The 21,885-nt window shown below is 37.6% G+C and overlaps 1 protein-coding gene across 3 annotated transcripts in view; it reads right to left on the bottom strand.

Annotated features, from left to right (window-relative positions):
- ROCK1 (Rho associated coiled-coil containing protein kinase 1) overlaps positions 1-21,111 on the bottom strand; it is a 158,605-nt gene extending 137,494 nt beyond the window's left edge. For 2 of the 3 annotated variants that reach the window (XM_047086920.1, XM_047086919.1), the window contains exon 1: positions 20,724-21,111. In XM_047086920.1, the coding sequence (XP_046942876.1) occupies positions 20,724-20,816 (93 nt within the window). In that variant the 5' untranslated portion in view covers positions 20,817-21,111. The remainder of the gene's footprint in view (positions 1-20,723) is intronic. The other variant, XM_047086918.1, reaches the window with a different exon arrangement.
- Between the last annotated feature and the right edge of the window lie 774 nt (positions 21,112-21,885).

The raw sequence follows: 21,885 nt of genomic DNA, 5'->3' as shown, positions 1-21,885 counted from the left end.
ATGTGCTATTCATGGAAGGACAGACATATAGATCAATGGAACAGAACAGAAAGCTCAGAAATAGACCCACACCAAGTATAGCCAAATGATTTTTGATAAGGTACAAAAGCAATTCAATGGAGGAAGGTAGCCTCTTCAACAAATGTTGCTGAATAATTGAATATCCATAAAAATAAACCTCAACCTAAACTTCATAACTCCTACAAAACCTTAACTAAATTGGATCACAGATTTTAACATTAAACATTAAGTGTTTTTCTTTTCCATTTTATTTTAATTCCAGTAGAGTTAACAAACAGTGTTAGTTTCCAGTGTACAATACAGTGCAACAATTCTATATATTATGCAGTGCTTATCATGGTTAAATGTACTCTTAATCCCCTTCACCTATTTCACTCACCCCCCCCCCCACCCACCTCCCCTCTGGGAATGGTGAGTTTGTTCTCTATAGTCAAGCATCTGTTTTTTGGTTTGTCTCTTGTCTTTGTTGTTGTTGGTTTGTTCTGTTTCTTAAATTCCACATATGAGTGAAATCATATGGTATTTGTCTTTCTCTGACTGACTTATTTCACTTAACATTATACCCTCTAGAACTATCCATGTTGTTGCAAATAGCAAGATTTCATTTTTTTATGTCTGAGTCACATTCCAGTGTGTGTGTGTGTGTGTACACACATCTTTATCTATTCATCTATCAATGGACACTTGGGTTGCTTGAATATCGTGGCTACTGCAAATGTTTCAATACAGATAGGGGTGCACATATCTTCTTGAGTTAAACAGTAGGTTTTCAGGGGAAAAAACCAAAACAGGGTAAAATATCTGATACCCACAATTTACTGAAGACTTCTGAGACAGGACCAAAAAAGAATGATCCATAAAAGAAAAAAAATTTTTGATAAAATGACTATCAAATTTAACAACTTTTGCTTTGTTGCAAAGATCCAAGTAAGAGGATGAAAGGACAAGCAAATACTGTGAAAAAATACTTGTAAACCAAACATACTAGAGTACTTAAAGAACTCCCAAAGCTCAACAATAAAACACTATCTGATCAGAAATGGGCAAAAGTTATGAACAGACATTTCACAAAGAGGATATACTGATGGCAAATAAACACATGAAAAGATACCTCATTAGTCATTAAATACATGTAAATTAAAATCATTATGAGATATCATTACACATCCATTGGTACAACTAATATGAAAACACAGTTACAATTCCAGTGCTGATGAGGATATAGATGAACTCTCATATACTGCAGGTGGATATATAAAATGGTAGGGCCACTCTGAAAAACAGCAAATATTATATGGCCTACCATTTGTACCCATGGGCATTTATCCTAAAGAAATGAAAACCCTGTCCGTGGAAAATCCTGCACATGACTGCTCATAACAGCTTTATTTCTAATAGCCAAAGAAGATAAACAACTAAAATATTTTCAATAGATGAAAAACTAAACAAACCATAATCTATCCATACCATGGAATAATACTGTCATAAAAAATAACGAACTACTGAAAGATGCAACTTGAATGTATGTTAGGTGATGAGTGAAAAATCACCTAACTCATTATGATGAGTGAAAAAACCAATCTCCAAAAGTCACATACTGTATGATTTCATTCTAATAACATTTGTCAAATGATAAAATAGAGATCTCCATCTCTATACTAACAGATTAGTGGTTGCCAGGGTTGGGGGGGGCAGTGGGGGAGGGATGGGTAATAACTATGCAGAGGTAACAAAAGGGAGATCTCTGCAGTAATGGAATAGTTCTATGTCTTCTAATGGTTATAGAAATCTACACGTGAAAAAAATGGCTCAGAACTATAAACACACATTGAATCAATTGCAATTTTCTGGTTGTGGTACTGTACTACAGTTATGTAAAATGTAACCACTGGGGGAAAGGTGAAGGTTGTGCTGGACCTCTCTGCAACTTCCTATGAATCTGTAATTTTTTCAAAACAAAAAGTTAAAAAGAAAAACAGATAACAATGCCAAAATAACACAGAGAGTAAAATGATCTCACAAAGATTTTTAAAATAGTTATTATTAAAATGCTCCAAAAAATAAGGCCAAACACTCTTGGAATTAATGAAAAGATAGACAGTGTAGTCAATAAAGAAAGAACTAAATGGAAATTTTAAAATGGAAAAACACAATAACCATAATAAAAAACACACTTGATAAGCTTGACAGCAGCATGGAGATGACTCTGTATACTTGAAGATAATTATGCAATCTTAACAACAGTGAGAAAAAAAAGTTTTAAATGAACAAAGCCTTAAGAACCTGTGGAATGACACCAAAAGGGGGAACATTTGTGTCATCAGAGTCCCAAAAGAACAGAAGAAACAGTATGGTGCAGGAAAAATATTTGGAGAAACAAAGGTTGAAAACTTATCATATTTGCAGAAAGACACAAACCTACTGATTCAGGAAACTTAACAACACCACAACAGAATAAACCCAAATGAATCCACTTCTAGACACATGCTGAAAACTAAAGACAAAAAAAATACTTTGAGAACTACCAGAGAAAAATGGCACCTTACTTACAGGGGAAGACTGAACTGGGTAACTCTACATTTCCCACTTGAAACTATGTGAAAACTGAAACGAAGTGGAACACCATTTTTAAAGTGCTAAAAGAAATGTCAACCCAGAATTCTACAGCCGTTGAAAACAACCTGTAAGAATGAAAATGAAGTAATATTCTAACAGGAAGAAAAATATGAGAACTCACAGCCAGCTGACCTGACTGCTGTAAAAGAGCTACACTTGGAGGGAAAACAAACAAACAAACAAACAAACAAACAAACAAACAAACTCCTAAAGGAAGTTCTTTAGACAGAGAGGAAATGATAGAAGGAAACTTGGAACATAAGGCAAGAAAGAAGAGTAACAGAAATGAAAGACATCTGTTCTTCTCCTATTGAGCTCTTTAAAAGGTTTAACAGCTGAAAGCAAAAATCATAACATTTTCCGTTGGGGTTTTCAATGTCTATAGCTGCAATAACGTAAGACACTACAACAAAGAGGAGGATAAATGGGCCCAACTGGTGGTAAGGTTTTTACTTTACATATGAAGTGGCAGCATACTGACTCCAAGCAGATTGAAAAGTTAAGTACGAATATTGAAATCCCTAGAATTTCAATTCTAAATTGAAATTGAATCCTAAAAAAACATATAAATAACCCAACAGAAAGCAAGAAGGAAAAAAACAGGAACACAGAACAGGAAAAGAAGCACAAAACAATAAAATGGAAGACTTAAAACCCTAACATATTAATATTAAATGTGAATAGTCTTAGCACACTTAACATAAAAGATCATCAGAATGGATTTCTTAAATCCATTACATGTTAATAAAAATAACATTTTTATTAAAACTTGAAGATTTTTTTAAAGTTTATTTATATTTATTTTTGAGATGGGGGGGGCGGCTACAGGCAGAGAGAGAGGGAGACAGAATCCCAAGCAGGCTCTGCACTGTTAGCACAGAGCCCAATGTGGGGCTCGAAATCGTGGAACTGTGAGATCACTGACCTGAGCCAAAATCAAGAGTTGGATGCTTAACTGACTGAGCCACCCAGACACCCCATGAAAACTTTTTTAATTGATAAGAAGAAAGTCATTGCTTTACATTTTTACAAATTTATTTTGGCTAACTAGAAGACAGCTCTCAACTAATTCTGCATTTAATCTGTTGGAATACGCTGTCTTGGTAGAAGTATGAAAATCTAACTTCACATAGCTATGAGTTAAAGAAGTAAAGAGTATTTTTTAAAAGATTTTATTTTTAAGTAATCTCTACACCAAATGTGGGGCTCAGATTCACAACGCTGAGAACAAAAGTCATGCTCTACTGACTGAGCCAGCCAGGCGTCCCAAGAGTATTTTTACAGCATTTTCAGATAATTGTGGAAATTCTTTGCTACAAAACCAAATTTGACAAGTGGTATTTCCTAAAGGTCAGTTGCAATTTGAAATCTTTTATGTTTATTTTGCAACATTAAAATGTATTGGTCTATCTTGAACTTTGAGTAGATCTTTTTAACTCATAAATGATTTTATAACATCATGCATTGGTCATTTAGAAAATACTGGCTCACTGCATTATGAGTTTTTCCAAATGTTGACACATTTCATCATATAATATTGAAAAATCACATTTATCAATGTCATCACCAACCTCACAAGAAAAGTCTTTAGGCCCTGGGAAGTTGTCAAGGTCAGGGTGGCAGATACAACTTTCCAAAATTCTTTTAGCTTTCACCTAAAAGCTCTAATTTTATCATTGGTCACAAATATTATCAGTTGTTTTCCAACCTTTATACTTCAAAGTCCAGTTAGCACAGGTCCTTCCCCAGTGACACACACATACACACAGGTAAAGCCAAACATAGACACACATCCTTCATATTTTAAAGGCCATATATTACCGAATATAGCAAGTAAATGGCAGTTCTGTCACGGGTTAATACATTCACCAAGTTTTTTTTCCCCTTTCTTAAAAGTCAGTTTTATTGACGTATAATTCATGTAAAGTAAAATTCATCCTTTTCAGGTTTATAGTTCTATGAATCTTGGCAAACACAGTGTGTAAACACCACCACTGTCATCACAATCAAGATATAGATCACTTCCATCACCCTAAATGTTCTCTTGCACCTCCCTTATCCCATCCTCAGCCCCTGAAAAATGTTCAGTTCCATTATAAGACGGTAATCCAAACACAGGGATATCAATTTTTTTAACATTTTCTCAAAGTCATCCTATATATTATTTCACATCAATTAAGGAAAACATTACTGTCTACTGTTAAATCATGTACACAATAGTGTTATCAATCAACACCACTGTAAGTATGCACTTTATTCTACTTCAGATCAACATGTTTCACAGCTTAGACTGCCTACCAACCCTCATTTTTCAGACATGTCAAATCCAACAAAGATATATTTTAGCAGGTAGCTATTTGAATCTTGTAATACAGTGCAGGTTTAGTCAAAGAACTGGCTCCCATCCCTCATCCAGTCAAGTTACAGATCACTGCTTCTAAGATAAAATTTACAGGACTTATTTTCCCCTCCAAACCAGTCAGTAAATACTTATTAAGATCTTTTCCCTACTATTTCATATCTCATCTTTCCCACTTCATTATTTACCAATTCCCATACATTTCAATTTAAATATTTTTCATTTAGTGTATTCTACCTATATATATATATCAATATCCTCCTAAGTGCTATGGAAACACTTCTCTTTGTGGCATTGGTGTCTACAACGCTGGTGTTTCCACTATACTACAGGGAGTTTGCCATTTACTGGCTATGTGCTGTTAAGCAAATGCATTTACCTCTTCTAAGGTTTAATTTCATTTACAAAGTGGGAATAATTTTTGTTTTTAATGTTTATTTGAGAGACAGAGACAGAGAGAGAGGCACAGAGAGAGGGAGAGAGAATCCTAAGCAGGCTCTGTGCTGTGAGTGCAGAGCCCAATGCGGGGCTCAAACCCACAAACCACGAGGTCATGACCTGAGTCAAAATCAAGAGTCGGACACCCAACCGACTGAGCCATCCAGGTGCCTCTGAATGTGCAAAGTCTTATAAAAATGATTATTACTGGCTTTTGGTCCCTCATCCAAAATTCATGTGTCGGGGGGAAAAGAACCCACCTATATCTTTATCCAAGCCACTATGTTATCCCCCCAGAATAGATACAGCTTAAAAACACAGCACAGAACCCAACAAAGGGGCCTGAAATCAAAAACGGTGAGATGATGGCCTGAGTCAAAATCAAGAGTCGGTCACTTAACTGACTGAGCCACTGAGGCACCCCCTACAAAATCTGTTTTTTAAGTATATAGTAAACTATTCTTTTACAGCCTATTCACAACTAACAATTTCTTCGTAAGTTCCTAAGAAAATGCAGGTCCTTTCCTTCTGGCAAAGGGACAAGGTACTAGGGAGTTACCATGATGATTGAGGGTAACACTTCATTTGGACTCGTTATCGAATTTGATTCTCTTCCCCCCCCCAAAACAGATCAAACAAAACCAACTTTTTCAGAAAATGCTCTCTCCTTCATATAACCTGTTTTTTCTTAAACCTTATTTTAAAAAAAGAGAAAATAATTTCTTAAATGGGAGGCAACTGTTTCTATCTAATCCTACTTTGGTTTATTTTTGTTTTCCTCACAGTAGATACCCAAATGAGATATATGCAGGAGGCATAATGTCTGGCTACTTGGCAACTATTCAGTTCTTCCCAAATCTGGCTATGCAATCACCTAGGCCCTGTCAAGAACACAAATTTCAGGGGCGCCTGGGTGGCGCAGTCGGTTAAGCGTCGGACTTCAGCCAGGTCACGATCTCGCGGTCCGTGAGTTCGAGCCCCGCGTCAGGCTCTGGGCTGATGGCTCGGAGCCTGGAGCCTGTTTCCGACTCTGTGTCTCCCTCTCTCTCTGCCCCTCCCCCGTTCATGCTCTGTCTCTCTCTGTCCCAAAAATAAATAAAAAACGTTGAAAAAAAAAAAATTAAAAAAAAAAAAAAAAAAAAAAGAACACAAATTTCAGCATACTTATATCTCCCAACTCTAATTCTCATATGGCAGGGCTGTGGTGAAGCCTGCAAGAATCTGTATTTGGTTTTGTTGTGGCTGATCCATGAACAGGAATTTGGAAAATTTTCAGTATGTCACCCAAAGATTTAACATTAGGGGTGCCTGGGTGGCTCAGTCGGTTAAGCTTCTGACTTTGGCTCAGGTCATGATCTCACAACTCGTGGGTCCGAGTCCCGCATCAGGCTCTGTGTTTTGGATTCTGTACCTCCCTCTCTCTCTGCCCCTGCCACGCTCATGCTCTATCTCTTTCTCCTTCAAAAATAAATAAACATTAAAAAAAGATTTAACATTAAAGGCAAAGCACCTTACAGGCATCCTTCCATCAAAGGATCAGATGTTATCCCAGTTGTAGTCTTAGGCTGTCAGTCTTTGGCAATTAGTTGGCAATACTTATTTTAAGTCTAGTGTCAGATAACTTAACAATTCAGTAAAAAATTCATTTCCAAAAAATCTAAAGAATAAACTACCATTACTTGGGATTCTTCTGATGAGGAATCTCTACCTAATGTAGTAGAGACTATTTGGGACTGCCCAGCATGTCATTGCCCTTTCTCATGATAACTGACCTCCAATTTCTACCCCTCCCTCATGCAACTCTAATGTATCTTGATATAAGGTGTCTTACCCCCCCAAACTGAGACTGGAGTACATGATGAAAGCCTAAGCTTATGATGATACTATTCTTCTGACTATTGTGATTGGTTCATATACGGGCACATAACCTGAGTTGGCTAAATCAGTTAGAAACTCTATTTGAAGGGTAGAAGAAAAGATTTTTGCTTCCCACTGCATCTGAACAAATAGAGATGGAAGCTACTGGCAATCATCCTACAATCAAAATAAATTATCTACCTCAGGAGAAAAACCATACTAAAGAAGCAGATCTGAAAAACCAGCACCCAATCACATCATTTGAGTCCTGAAAAAGAGACATTCCTCAAGCTAGAATCTACCTGTGAAGTATTCAGAGGCAATAAATGTCCTTCATTGCTTAACCTAATTTGACTTGAATCAAAAGATTCCTGGTTAATACAGAAAAAAAGGAGTAGAAATCTCTATAGGCCCTTAACCTTCAATTCACAAAATCCAGTAGTACTCTGAAACTATTATAAGAAGGAAGAAAGGGGCAGGGGCTGAATTTCAAAGCTACCATTACAAAATAAGCCCACTGCTTTTATTTAGATTATAATTATAATTCATTTAGTTATAATAAATAACTTACTCTAAAACTATCCACGAAAACCTATCTGACACTAATAACTTCTTCCTTCGACTCAGAAAGATGGTAGAAACTACGGGCACAGAGTTGAATAGGGTAATGCCAAAAAGCCAGTTAACAACCTGGAGTGGCAAGATAAGCTCCTATAGGCAAAAAAGCTTTGGGCCAGATGAGCACAGGGAATGAAGGTAAAAGGGACCAAGGGGCAGTCATTTATCATCAGCTTACAGTATTGTTTTCATGAGATTTCAAACTCTATAGATCATCACATTTAATACCCACCACTACCTTATGAAGTAAATTATTTTTTAACATTTATTTTTGAGAGACAGAGAATGAGCAGGGGAGGGGCAGAGAGAGGAGACACAGAATCCGAAGAAGGCTCAGGGTCTGAGCTGTCAGCGCAGAGCCTGATGCAGGGCTCAAATCCCCGATCTGTGAGATCATGACCTGAGCCAAAGTCAGACGCTTAACCGACTGAGCCACCCAGGAGCCCCTGAAGTAAATTATTATTAACTCCATTAACTCCATTGTATAGTTTGAAGAAATGGCTGTTGTAAAGAGTTTAAGTGACTGATCCAAGGTCAAAGAAAAGAAGAAAGGGAGAAGGGATGGTATAATGGACATCTCTTATTGTTTGCCCTGTCCCACTGCCCTCATTTTTCTGGAAACTACTTCCCCATTCTCATAGTTCTCAAGTGATCCTACCCTCTTTATCACAAGTGGTTAGTCTAGGGATAGGCCCTGACCCAAACCAAACTAATGAATCTCTTGCTTCAGAGCTGTCTGGATTTGAGATTTAAAGATCTGAAGTCAGTGGTTAAAGCTGAAGCTGTTAGATATAAAGCTCCAGTGCTCTGGGCAGCCATATTTTCCACAAGTGACTAACACAATCAGAGAGAATGACAACACAAAGAAAGAATAAGAGAGTAAAGGGAGACAGCCATGATTGCATTTGAGGCCCAAGTTCTAGTTCTTACTTCATGAAGCTCAACTGAATCTTTTGAGATCAGGTTTCCCTCAAGTTGAGTTCTATCATATATAACTGTCAGAGCCCTAACTAATTCAGAGGGAAAGAACAGGAATACAGGGATGAGGGGATAATCATCCACAAAAATCAACAAGTATTAATTAAATAATAATGCCCAGAATTATACTGAGCCCTGATTAGCCCTGAAATTCTGATTAGAGAGGTAAGAACAACACTCAAGGCAGACTCATATAAGATAGCTGTGATCAACTATAAGACAGGGGTGCCTGGGTGGCTCAGCTGATTAAGTATCCAACTCTTGATTACAGCTCAGGTCATGATCTCACAGTTGTGGAGATTGAGCCCCACCTGCTTAAGATTCTCTCTCCCTTAGTCCCTCGGCCCCACTCATGCTCTCTCTAAAATGAAAAATAAATAAACTACATGAGACAGTTACAAATACTGTAAGAGTTCAAAAAAGAAAACTACATTATAACATAGTTATGACTTATGTTAGGCAATAAAGATGAGAAAGGAAATTGGTGAGGAGAATATAGAGGAAAGATAAGGCGTGGAACTGTGAGAACAAACGTTGGGAAAAGCAGTAGAAAGTAGAAAGTGAAAAAATCCACCTGGACCAGACTATTTTGGAGAATAACAGGAAGTAAGGTAAGCTAAATAGGTAAGCTAAGACCACATGACAAAAAGCACTAAAGTTAAGAAAACGAAAGATATAGTATGGACTATATAGGCAAACTGCTAGGATGTCCCACTAATACAAGAATGTTGGGTTAAAAGTCTGGACTTGGGTAGGGCAGCAATAACAGAAAGCAAAGGTAAGACTCAAAAAATATCTCAAATGAAGAACCCCATTCTACTGTTCTCCCAAGTTTATAAGCAGTATTTCTAACTACAGTGGAAACGTCATCAAATCTATAATATAAAGGTAAAGAAAAAAGTAACTATTAACACCTGGATATAAATTATTTCATTTAATCCTCATAAGTAAAACCTATGAAGTAAATATTATCATGATTTTCATTTTGCAGATTTAATATAAGAAAGTTAGATACTTGTCCAAGATCACAAAACTAAATAAAAAGCTGGCCTGTGGTATAGGGAGGTGGATAATAATACACTTGGTCAGCACAAAAGTCTTCTTTCCCAGGACAAATTATAAAGATTTACAATGATGACAATGATGATGATGATAATGATAGCTAACATCTACTAAATGCTGGGAACTATGCAAAGCATGTTACATGCATTATCAGATTTAATACTCTTAACAGCCCTGTAAGAGTTTATGATTAATCTTATTTGAGGATGATGTGTTTGAGGTTTAAAAAAGTCAAGAACTTTACCCAACAATCACCAAGTTGTACACTTGAAACTAATATAAAATTGTGTGTCTACTATGCTCAAATTAAAAAAAACAAAAAAAAACAAACAAAAAAAAAACAAAAAAAACTTTACCCCAAGTCACGAGGCTAATAAATGGCTGACCTGAGCAGGATTCAAAATCAGACAGTCTGACTCCAGAGCATGCTCTTAACCATTAGGCTATACTGCCTCTATGATTACAGATTACTAGAAATAAGCAGAGGAAATGCAATTAGGTTGAGATAAGTAAACACTTTCAGAGTGGATGATAAAAATTAGAAAAACATTTTCTTTGTCCCACTGCTAAAGGAACAGTGAAATTTAAGCAATTAATGAAAGAAGAAATAGAAATGTGTATCTAAAACAGAATTTCTTAATAACATTGGAAATTTAAATAAACTTGTATCTAAAGACAAATTAATCTGGACAGGGTTTCAATTAGTAAATTTTGTATTATACTCCTAAAGAAAACTAAAGTTCAGGGACTGGGTATTATCTGTCCAAGGCCAATACAACTTTTCAATTTATAATGTACAGAGTCAATTAGATGAATACAATTTAAGGCATCAGTTCCCCCAACCCCACCGCATTCAGCTCAGTTTTTCTTTCACTATATCATACCCACATTCTTAGAAATCAAACAAATGTGTAATTCTGTTAGTATTGTTAGAAAGATTTTTCATGTAAAAGAAATACAAACTCAAAGTGATGATAAACTGAGATTGGAATTATCAGTATAAAGAATGTTTTCTTCTTTTCAAAAATAAAATTTCATAGTTCTATTCATTAAACAAGAACAAGAAGCAATTTCAACCCGGTAGCAGTGAATACTCCTATAATCCAGATTGTGGTCTCAAAGTATCATTCCCCACTAAAAGGAAAAGTAATGGCTGACTTCCAAGTCTGGGGTAAGAAATGTACAATATGAGCCTGGGCATCTTATTATACAAAAAACAAGGAAGCTCTACCAAAGAGTATTAGAGTCATATACAAATCAGATGGGAGCCAATGTAGAGGCTCCCATTAGTCAAAGCACAAACTGAGCATCAAATAAGGATGACAAAAATCGACTGAAACACACCAAATTTTTTTACTGTCTTCCATAATGATCCTAAAAATAAAAAACAAAACAGAGGGAGGAATGGATGGATGGATGTATGGAGGGAGGGATGCTGACTGGGTAATATCTTGTTTACTGACCCTTAGAGACTGGTTCAATGAGTTCTTTTGCATACTAGCTTTTCAGGCAATGGGAGACCACAGTAGGAGACTATAAGGTAGGAGGTCAATAAAGGCAGGAGATGTATTCTCCTGGTTCTCTCACTGCCAGATCAACATGCTTCTCTCTATTTGAAATCACAGCCCCTGTCAGATATTTCATGGTATGCAAATAGCCTGATTGATGATGAGTGCAAGCTCTTAAATTCATAAGTTCTCTTAACAGGAACAAACAGAGGGTTACTGGAGAGGTTATAAGAGGGGGGATGGGCTAAATGGGTAAGGGAGATTAAGGAATCTACTCCTGAAATCATTGTTGCACTATATGCTAACTAATTTGGATGTAAATTATAAAATTAAAAAAAGAAAGTAATACATAAGTTCTCTTAACAGAAGAATTATAGCTAATAAATGTAAAAGAAATGATAGAATTAGAAAGTCATTATTTTGCTATCCTTAATGAAATAATTGACTCAATGAAGACCACAAATGGATGGAACCATTAGGTAAAAGGATAATGAAGGATTTTACAAAGGAAGTTATTATAGGCTATTACCACCTGAACACATTAATCAACCTTAGCATCACTAAGGGTGGGCCAACCAGGTATTATATGCCTCTTGATGTGAAGCGAAAGAAAACACAATCTATGGGGCGCCTGGGTGGTTCAGTCAGTTAAGGGTCCGACTTTGGCTCTGGTCATGATCTCACGGTGAGTTCGAGCCCCACATCAGGCTCTGCACTGACAGCGTGGAGCCCACTTGGGATTCTCTCTCTCCTTCTCTCTCTACCTCTGTCCCATACTCGCTCTCTCTCAAAATAAATAAACTTTAAAAAGAAAAAAGAAAACATAATTTATGAAATACTCTTGACTAAAAATTTATAATAATTAAAATCAAGCCTTTAGATCTAACTACCAATTTACAGGAAATATGGAAGATGCAGGAGCAAATTAAATCACATTACAAGAAAACAACAGAAATCCAGAATGTTAAACACTGTACGGTACCAATGACCCAGTTTTTTTCAGCAAGACAATGTGGGGGTGAGAGGTAGACAAGACAGAGGGGGAAAAGACTAAACTACACAATAAAGAGACTTGAAAGACCTAACCAACAAAAGCAACATGTGGGCTTTGGATCCAGATTCTAATAAAGCGACTGCAAAAAGCACATTGTTTTATATGACCAGATAAATATGAATAAAACTGGGAATCAATGGTACCAAGAAGCTTTTAATTTTGTTAGACATGATAATGGCCATGGTGGCAATGAAGAAAACATTCTTTGTTTTTTTAGAGATACTTACTAAAGTATGTAGGGGTGAATGAAATGATTAGTATCTAGAATCTGGAATTTAAAATATTTTGGCAAGAAAAAAATATTTTGGCAAGTAAAAGGGTGATTGTTGAAGCAAGTGTGATAAAATTTTGAAAACTGAGAATCTGGCTAATGGGAGTTCACTATACTATTTTCCCTACTTCTGTGTATGTTAAAATTTGTCATTTACAAAATTACCAAATAAAACAAAAATAAATGTTCTTTCCACTATAACGATAGTTTCCAAACTTGAATATGTCTAAGAATCCACAACCCATGCAGGATCCTAGGACTCATCCCAAAAAATTCTGATTTTGTTTGTCTGGGCATCGGCCCAGATTCCATTTTTAACAAGTTCTCGAGTGAATCTGATACAGACAATCTACAGACACATATCTGAGAATTATACATGTAGACTACTATATTTACAAGTCTTTAAATATATCCCAAGCCTTAAAGGAAAGGTGTGATCATACCTCTTACCTCCCCTTTAAGCCTTACCCCACTCCTATCTGCTCAAAATTTACCCTTTTCCTGAGACTACCAGTTCTATGAAAGCAGGATCCCTGTTTGAACTCACCATGGTGTCCCCATCTGAGTGCCTAGTACACAGTACACCATATAAACATTTGCTGAATGAATGAATAACAGCAAAGAGAAAAGGGAAGACTTAAAACTCAGGAGCACTATTTCAAAATGAATTCCTCTGAGATAAAATGTCAATTTCTTTCCAAAAGTCGATATAGGAGCATGGAGTAAAGACTATAAAGTATGAGAATAACAGTAAAATAAAAATAAAATAAACATAAATAGGGGCGCCCGGGTGGCTTAGTCGGTGGACTGTCTGACTCTTGATTTTGGCTCAGGTCACGATCCCAGGGTCATGGGATCAAGACCTGCACTGGGCTCCACACTTTATATGGAGCCTGCTTAAGATTCTCTCTTTTTCTCCCTCTCTCTCTCTCTCTCTCTCTCTCTCTCTCCCCTTCTTTCTCTCTCTCTCTCTCCCTCCCTCCCTGCCACTCTCCCTCACTTGTCCTCTCAATAAATAAATAAACAAAATTTAAAAATAAACAAACATAGTAATAAAGAAGGGACACAGGTTAGCAAACCTTCTAAAATAAGACACAAATTAAAAAAAGTATAAGACAACTTCTCACTTCTCTGAGACATCAATTTTGAACATTAATTTGAACATCTAACATCCCACTAACTCTTTAGAAACTACAGTGAAAATGTACTTCTGTATTTCACATTCCCAAACAGGGAGGGCAAGTATATTAGAGAAATAAACTACATGTATACAATTTAATGGATATGCAAATAAGTAACTCAATTACTACCTTCTTTGTTCAAAAAGTACAAACCTCTATAAAGTTATGAACACAAGTCACAAATGCAAAAATAAAAAAGTGCCAAATATAACAATTAACAATTAGTTTAGGATGATCTTCTATCGCTATATAAAACTTGTTGCAAAAATAGCACTTACCAAAGATAATTACTATTCTTCTATTTCTACCCTAACACCATTTAACTTTTAAATTCTATCTCTTAAGGGCGCCTGGGTGGCGCAGTCGGTTAAGCGTCCGACTTCAGCCAGGTCACGATCTCGCGGTCCATGAGTTCGAGCCCTGCATCAGGCTCTGGGCTGATGGCTCAGAGCCTGGAGCCTGTTTCCGATTCTGTGTCTCCCTCTCTCTCTGCCCCTCCCCCGTTCATGCTCTGTCTCTCTCTGTCCCAAAAATAAAATAAAAACGTTGAAAATAAATAAATAAATAAATTCTATCTCTTAAGTAATCAATGACACACTTTTTAAAGTTTTAATAGAAGTATAATAAAGACTCATAGAAGTTTTAGAGACACAGTGGGTATCAGCAACTATATGGCCCAACTCTTCATTCTACAAATGGGGAAACTGAAACCTAGATAAGAAAAAAGATTTACTTGGTCACACAGAGAATTAAGAGCAAAACAAGTTTATGACAATGCTCTGAATTTTCAGTCCAGAGGGGTTTTTTTTTCAATATAAAACATTTTCCATTGTGAAATGCAACACTATCTGTTCATCTTCTTGTACATACACGAGTGTGGTATCCATCAGCTATGCTCTATAGTTAAACTAAATGGATGTACCTGTTTTTCAGTGAGGATGGGAATGGGGAAGTAGAGCAACTTGACTATCTTCAGCGACAGAACTCCATGTGTATATTTCCTGACGTGGGGTTTTCTGTCATATGTGAAAATAGAATCTCTATAGTTTTTACCATATACACACAGTAACAAAACTTACAATTATGAAATAAAACTAAACTGAAAAGTTATGCAAAAACTAAAACTGAGAATTTACTCTTTGTTCATTACAAAAATTTTTTATGTGGTTGCTTCTTCTGGATTAAAAACATTTCTGACTCAAGAGATTAATGAATGGTCCAATTCATGTCTCAGCTGTTACTCTGAGCCACCTCTCTATACACCCACAGGGTTACTTGTAGTGCAAGAGGGCCTATTTACAGAGCGCATACTGAAAGTATAACAGACACAGAAAGAGGACAAGATAACAACTCAATCTCCATAAACTAGCTCCAAACTGCCTTTCTTATAAATATAAACCCTTGGCACAAAGTAGGTATGTTATAAATCATGACTAAATGAATAAACAGTCTCCAAAGTCCCTCCCCATTCTACAGAATCCCATTTAAATGTCTCCATTTTCAGTTACAACTGGTTTAGACACTTCAGTAAAGTACAGCTGGATTATGAATTTATGGGTATGGCTTGAGGTGCCAGCATTACTCTGTACTTACAGAAGACAATAAATATCAACTTCTAGCCTAAGCATCGTAACATATAACAGGAATACTATAAATATGATGAAGTAGTTACCAATTCACAAATGCTTACTAAATGCCATATGCTCTGATAATTGTTTGGTCTGTATTATTTAACCCTTACAACAATCTAGTAGTATTATCCCCCTACTTTCCTAAAGATAAAATAAACTCTGGAGGTAAAAATAATTCACCTAAAATCATCTAGCAAGTACATGGCAGAGCCTACATTTAATCCAAGTTTAAGAGACTACCCAAAGATTCGCTGAATGGTGTAATTTGTTTTTGCTTTTTTTTTTAATTCTTGCGACATATTAACATCAAAACAGTCCGGTCAAGGGGCACCTACATGGCTCAGTTGGTTAAGGGCCCGACTCGATCTTGGCTCAAGTCATGATTTCAGTTTGTGATGTGAGCCCCATGTCAGGCTCTGCACTGAGAATGCAGATCCTGTTTGGGATTCTCTCTCCCCCCCCCCTCTCTCTGAGCCCCTCCTCTTGAAATAAATAAATGAACTTTAAAAACAGTCTCGTCCAAACCAAGCAGATATGCAATTGACACTGATAACACCCATTAACTCATAAATTATGAACACTGACATAGTGTTTTAGGCTCAAAGATTTAATGACCTCAGGTCTTTTTAGTTCACTAATATAACCCCAAATGTGATCAATTCAACTGGTAGGATGCACAGAGGGATTAGAGAGCAATAATCTAGACTGTGGAATGCTAGCCAAAATCTGTTGAAATAATCCAACATGTGGCATAGGATTGTTTAAATTCAAAACAAAAATTCCAGGTGAGTGATAAAGACAGTAGTGATGTCAATGACCAATAAGTATATGGAAGAAATTTTATTTTAGAATATAAGGAATTTTCATGACATCCAAGTATAGGTGCGTAGTGGACAGTCAGACACTGAGGATTTAAAACCAGAAAAAAAAGACTGAAAAATAAAGACTTGGATCTCATGGGCATAGAGATGACAGTGGCTGAAGCTGTAAGAATGGATGAAATTCCAAGACAGTGAAGAAAATGATAAGCATTACAAGACCAAAGATTAAGACAGAAAAAGAAGTCAGCAGTGAAAAGACAGGAAAGTAGTACTAGGTTAGGAAGCCAAAGAAAAGACAATTAAAAGAAAAACTCAAAAACGAACACCTGAAACTTTGTTTACGTATGCCTCCCACATTCTGAAAAACTGACTAATGAAAAATGGTGGTAACAAGTATGCAGGAAGGGAACAGCAGTGTTAGAACTCAGTATGCACTGTTCAACTAATATTGGTTCCCTTCCCTCCATTCTACCCACTACTGCTGTACCTCCACCAGCAAACAAAAACTAGAAAAAATGGTTATGCTCTTAATTGCATCTGGAAGCAGTAAGCTAAACATGCTAAAGGCAAGATAGCTGTATTTTCAAGAAATGCATGTCACACTTCAAGACAAATATAAACCTAACGCTCCCACCCAACTACCTTTGTTTTTCTTTTTTAATTTACAAACCATATCCATTTTCCCTCTTTGGAAATTTAGACTTAATAGAGGTACTCAAAAACATTAAGAAATTGTTAATAAGCCCTAGATAAAATAATTGTAAGCTTAAAGAAAAAGCAGGAAAAAGGAAAACAGCTCGTGATAATCATTATAAACTCTAACATGGACAGTAAGAGAACCGTTAAGATACTGGAAAGAATGTGACTTACAGAAAACCAAGGCTGAGTGATTTGGATGCTCTAGAAAATAAGTGAATAGTTACCATATTATCTTAGGATCTGCAGACTATTTAAGCATTCATATTTGCAGTATGAAAAACAGACTTATCTAGTTCTTAAATTATGTGTTCAAGAAAAGGTTGGATAGCCACTTAACAGGGCATTTTCCAGCTACATTATTTTATAACTACTAATATTCATCATTAAGACCTCAACAAAAAAAGCTGTTTTGTAAGATGGTTTAAAAGAGATCTGCCAGCAAACTCTTTTGAAACCAAAAGTTTTGGGAACTTTGTGAAGAATGGACCTATTCAAGTAAGTGCAGAACAAACATAATTCAGTAACTTTATTTTTTGATATTACAAAAAAAAAAAAAAAAGAACCCTAGAACATGAGTGCCGCAAATGGCACACAATACATACTCAATAAATGCCACTTAAATAAATCAACAAAGGCCAAAATAATAGAGAAAAGCAATTAGTTTAAAAGGGCTTTCCTCCCTACAATACAAGAGACATCCAAAGTCCACACAGGGAAGAAGAGTTAAGAACGGACTCACTGAAAAAAGGTGAAGTTACCTGAGAAGTCATTCTGAATGGTAGAATGAATGAATGAATACTTAATGATAAACATAAAATACCATGCCAAAAAAAAAAAAAAAAAAAAATCAGGCTAGATACTACAAAACTGGAAAAAGGATTTGTCTCCAAAGAAAAATTCAATCTTTACCGAGTTCAGATTAATACGGTAATAAAATTTCAATAACTATCGATGAACAATTATGAAACCAAATAGAAAAAAGGGCCAAGATTGTAAGACTACAGGAGGGGGAAAAAATCTGTCCATTGACTATTTTCTTTTTCAAAATGTTATTTTACAAGTCTTGGGCTCCAAGATACCAGGCTGTCCTAAGTCTGAAAAGGCCTTGATTGCCTACTTTCTTGACTCTTCCTCTTTTTTCAACTTTCATCTTTTACCCTTAATCATTATATCAATTTCAACTTGCATCTCTGCACAAATGATTTCCAAATTGTTATCTTTAATTATGAGCTCAGTTTCCTATCTCCAATAGTCTTCAGATCATTTCTTTGTGGCTAGCCCACTATACTCTAAAACACAAGTCTGAAATCGAACTTATCTACTGCCTATTCTTCCCAAGAGATATTCAAACCCAACTTTGTTATCACCAGTCTCCCTATAACCTACCTTCAAAATTTTTAGAATCCTCTACCTTCTCTAGCTCTGGTTCCCCCTTCTCTCCAACCCTGCTAATCAATCAAGTTCCATTAATTCTTCCTTTCCCATTTTAATTCCTCAATTTGGGGCTTCAATAATTTCTGTACTATTAATTTGTTAAGAAGCCCCCCAATCTCAACCCATCTCCAGTCTTTTTTCACACACTGCATCCTGCATATAACTAACAGATTCATCTTCATTCATCCTGGAACAGTCTCATTTACAAATATTTTAATAAACACAACATACTGAAGAAAATCTAAACTCTTGTAGCCTAGCAATAAAATCCTCCACACTCTAACCCCAATCTGTTATTTCCAACTTTATCTTCGGTTCCCCTAAACATCTCATAGCCAATTCATCCCCACCCTCTATTCATGTTATCCTCTACTCCCTCTCTGAATGCCCTCCACCTAAATCCTATCCACTCATCATAAAGCATACTCTGGCCCTCTCAACACACAGTGATTTCTTCCTTTCAATAACCAAGAGCTTGTATTACCTGTACCAATTATTTGAAATCCATCACACATTTTTTTCAATTTTTAAAGTGTTCTGTTTTGTTTCTGTATATGTATGTGAGTTTAGGTCTTGGTTTTCCTAAATAGATTGAATTTTCAAGTAAAGAATCCATGACCTCTACTTCTTTGTATCTTCCCACATTTCAATAAATCTGTGAGGTTCCCCTAAATGAAACTGAGGCAAGAGGCTATAAGACAACAACAACAAAAAAAGCTACTAAACCCTCCCTATACTACTGTTTCATGGAATAAGGAGACCAAAAAGCAAAATAGAGTCAAAGATACGTGGAAATTGGGTAAAATATTAAAAGAAAATTTGGACTTCTTAAAAGAGACAGAAACTCCTAGTAGAAAGATGTGTTGTTCTAATTTCTTCCACTTCTCTCATTCAATAAAATGTTTTAAACTGTATTAAGTATCCACCATCCTGTTTCTCAATATGAAGAGCATCCATAACGTGGGTGAGACATTTCAAAAACATAAACCACAAGACTTTCATTTCACAGTCAAGGATGCTTAGAGTAATTCTGAAAACTTTGGGGAGAAACTTTCTTGTAAAACAGTACACGTTTAAAAATCTGCACAGGTATTTAGAGTAACTAAAATGCATGTTAATTTTAAATGATCTACACATAATTTTCCTGATTCATGAGATTTTTAAATATGATTTCTCTGAATGGCATTATTTTGTTCAGCTAATCTTAATCCCAAATATTGTACATATCTAACATTAATTCTCTGAGGAGGCTGTAAATAACTATCCATATAGATATACTCCCTGAAACTTTAGAGATTATGTGTTTTTGTTTGGACTAAAACAGAATTATAAATAACTTCTAGTTGTTCAGCAAAGTAAAAGAAGAAATTTGCAGAGTTTGCAACTATTAGTATCAGGGAAAATAGACAAAACTTAAAAATTCTACCTACAGATAACTGTCTATGTTATCAACTACTGAGAAATCTTTAAAATTTTGCCTTTTATTGCATAAAAACTTATTCAGAATGTTTTAGAAGTGACAGTGGTTAAGCACACCACCATCAAAAAAGGCAGTTATAATATCTGTGCGATACTTTTGTAATAAACAATATTGTAAAAGAGTTAATATTGTGATGACCTATCATCAGTTACCTTAGGTTTTTACACTTCATAGTCCATCAAAAAGTTCCTCCAGATTCAAGTCACCTATGACATTTTGGCTCAAAAATCACTTCCTCAATATCGATTCTCCATTCAAGTCTAAAAACTAAACCCTTAAGGAGCTAAATCGCTCTAAGTGGAAAGTAGTCTTTCCAGCATTACTGTCAAACCGATCAAAAAGATTAATACTACTAAGATCATCATTCAACAAACTATATACGCAATAACTGACGTGGTAACTTTTTATGTGATGCCTGAAATAGAGGTTTATAAGTATCTTTTGGATAATGATGAACTGAGTCAGACCTAAGAGTTCAGAGAGTAGTTAGCACAGAGCCAGTCCGATGATAAATAAGGACACGGGAGGAGATTTTAGTAGTGCTCCAAAGGCTCTTCAGGAAAAACGGCAGATTTTGATGTTTTCCAAGATTATGCACACCTGAAACTTTCTTTTGCAAATAACTAGATTGAATGCAAGAGGAAGGCAAATATATACAGAACCCCAGACAAGCAAAAGACAACAGTGCTACTCACCAGCAAACAATCCGAATTCACTTCCGATTTGGGATCCCGCAGCAGGTTGTCGATTTTTTCAAACCGAGTCTCAAAACTGTCCCCAGTCGACATGTTGCTGCTACTGTGACAATACCTTCGTACCAGCAGCACCAGCAGCGGAAAGCAATTTCAACCAACTTCCTCCAGCGGTGGGTTCGCAGCCGCGGGGCGGAGGAGCCGGAACCTCAGGGTCACCAGGTGCGCCCGGTCCCCTCTCCTTCCCCTCACTGAGGGGATCTCCGCTGTCCAGACCCCGGGCCGGGGGCAACGGCGACCCACAGCCGCTCCGACGCCCAAAGTCGCATCCCACCTGGCAGCCCCTCACGACAGCCGACAGCGCCGTCGCCACCAGCCTTGTCGCTCCGGCGAGGTGCTTCAGCTTAGCGGGCCCCAGCCGCCTTCGCCATGGAGGGTTCCCCGTCCCGAGATGGGTCGGAGGGGAGAGAGAAAGAGAAGCAGGGTGGAAACTCCTTTGGGCAGCAGGGGAGGGAGAAGAGGAAAGGCGAAAACGAAGGGCGGGTGCGGAGCTGTGCCAGCTGCCGCCGCCGCTTGGGCCACGGGCCCGGCCCGCTCCACTCTGAAGTGCTGTAGGCGGTCTAGCCCCGCATCCCCGGCTTTACTTGGCGCGGCCCCGACGCACCGATCCGACTCAGCCAAGAGGTGGTCCCCACGGGATAGCCTCACTCTCCCATTTTGTCCGTCGCTGCTGGGGCTGCTACCGCGGTGTCCGGCGGGGCAGGGCGAGGTCGGTGCCCGATGGAGACTTAGGAGAGGAAGGCTAGAGAGCTCGCGGTGAGGAAGACGAGAGTCGGGTCCCGGCGCTGCTTGATGGGGGAGCTTCTGGGAGGGGCTGCGTCCCCTGCTCCGGAGAGGGCGAGTCGCGGTGGCGAATGCCTGGGGGGGGGTGGGGCGAGGGGGGCCGTGAGGGACTAATATGTCCGCCTTCCTGTTCAAACAAACGGAGACCGCCGGCGCGGAGTGCGCATGCGGGGCGCGGACGCTCGGAAGGAGAATCGGCTCGGCGCCGCGCGCGCGCGCACGCCGGCGTCTCCGCCGGGCCGGGCAGGGCCGGGCGGGGCGGAAGGAGGGGCGCGCCCGAGGCCTCTCAGGCGGGCTGGGAGGAGCGGACTGGGTGCGGCGG

The sequence above is a fragment of the Lynx rufus genome, unplaced genomic scaffold (assembly GCF_022079265.1).
Source record: "Lynx rufus isolate CCGP_SWC_20201006 ecotype Redwood Valley unplaced genomic scaffold, mLynRuf1.p SCAF_22, whole genome shotgun sequence".
Lineage (NCBI taxonomy): Eukaryota > Metazoa > Chordata > Mammalia > Carnivora > Felidae > Lynx > Lynx rufus.
This window is presented reverse-complemented; position numbering and strand designations above follow the sequence as displayed.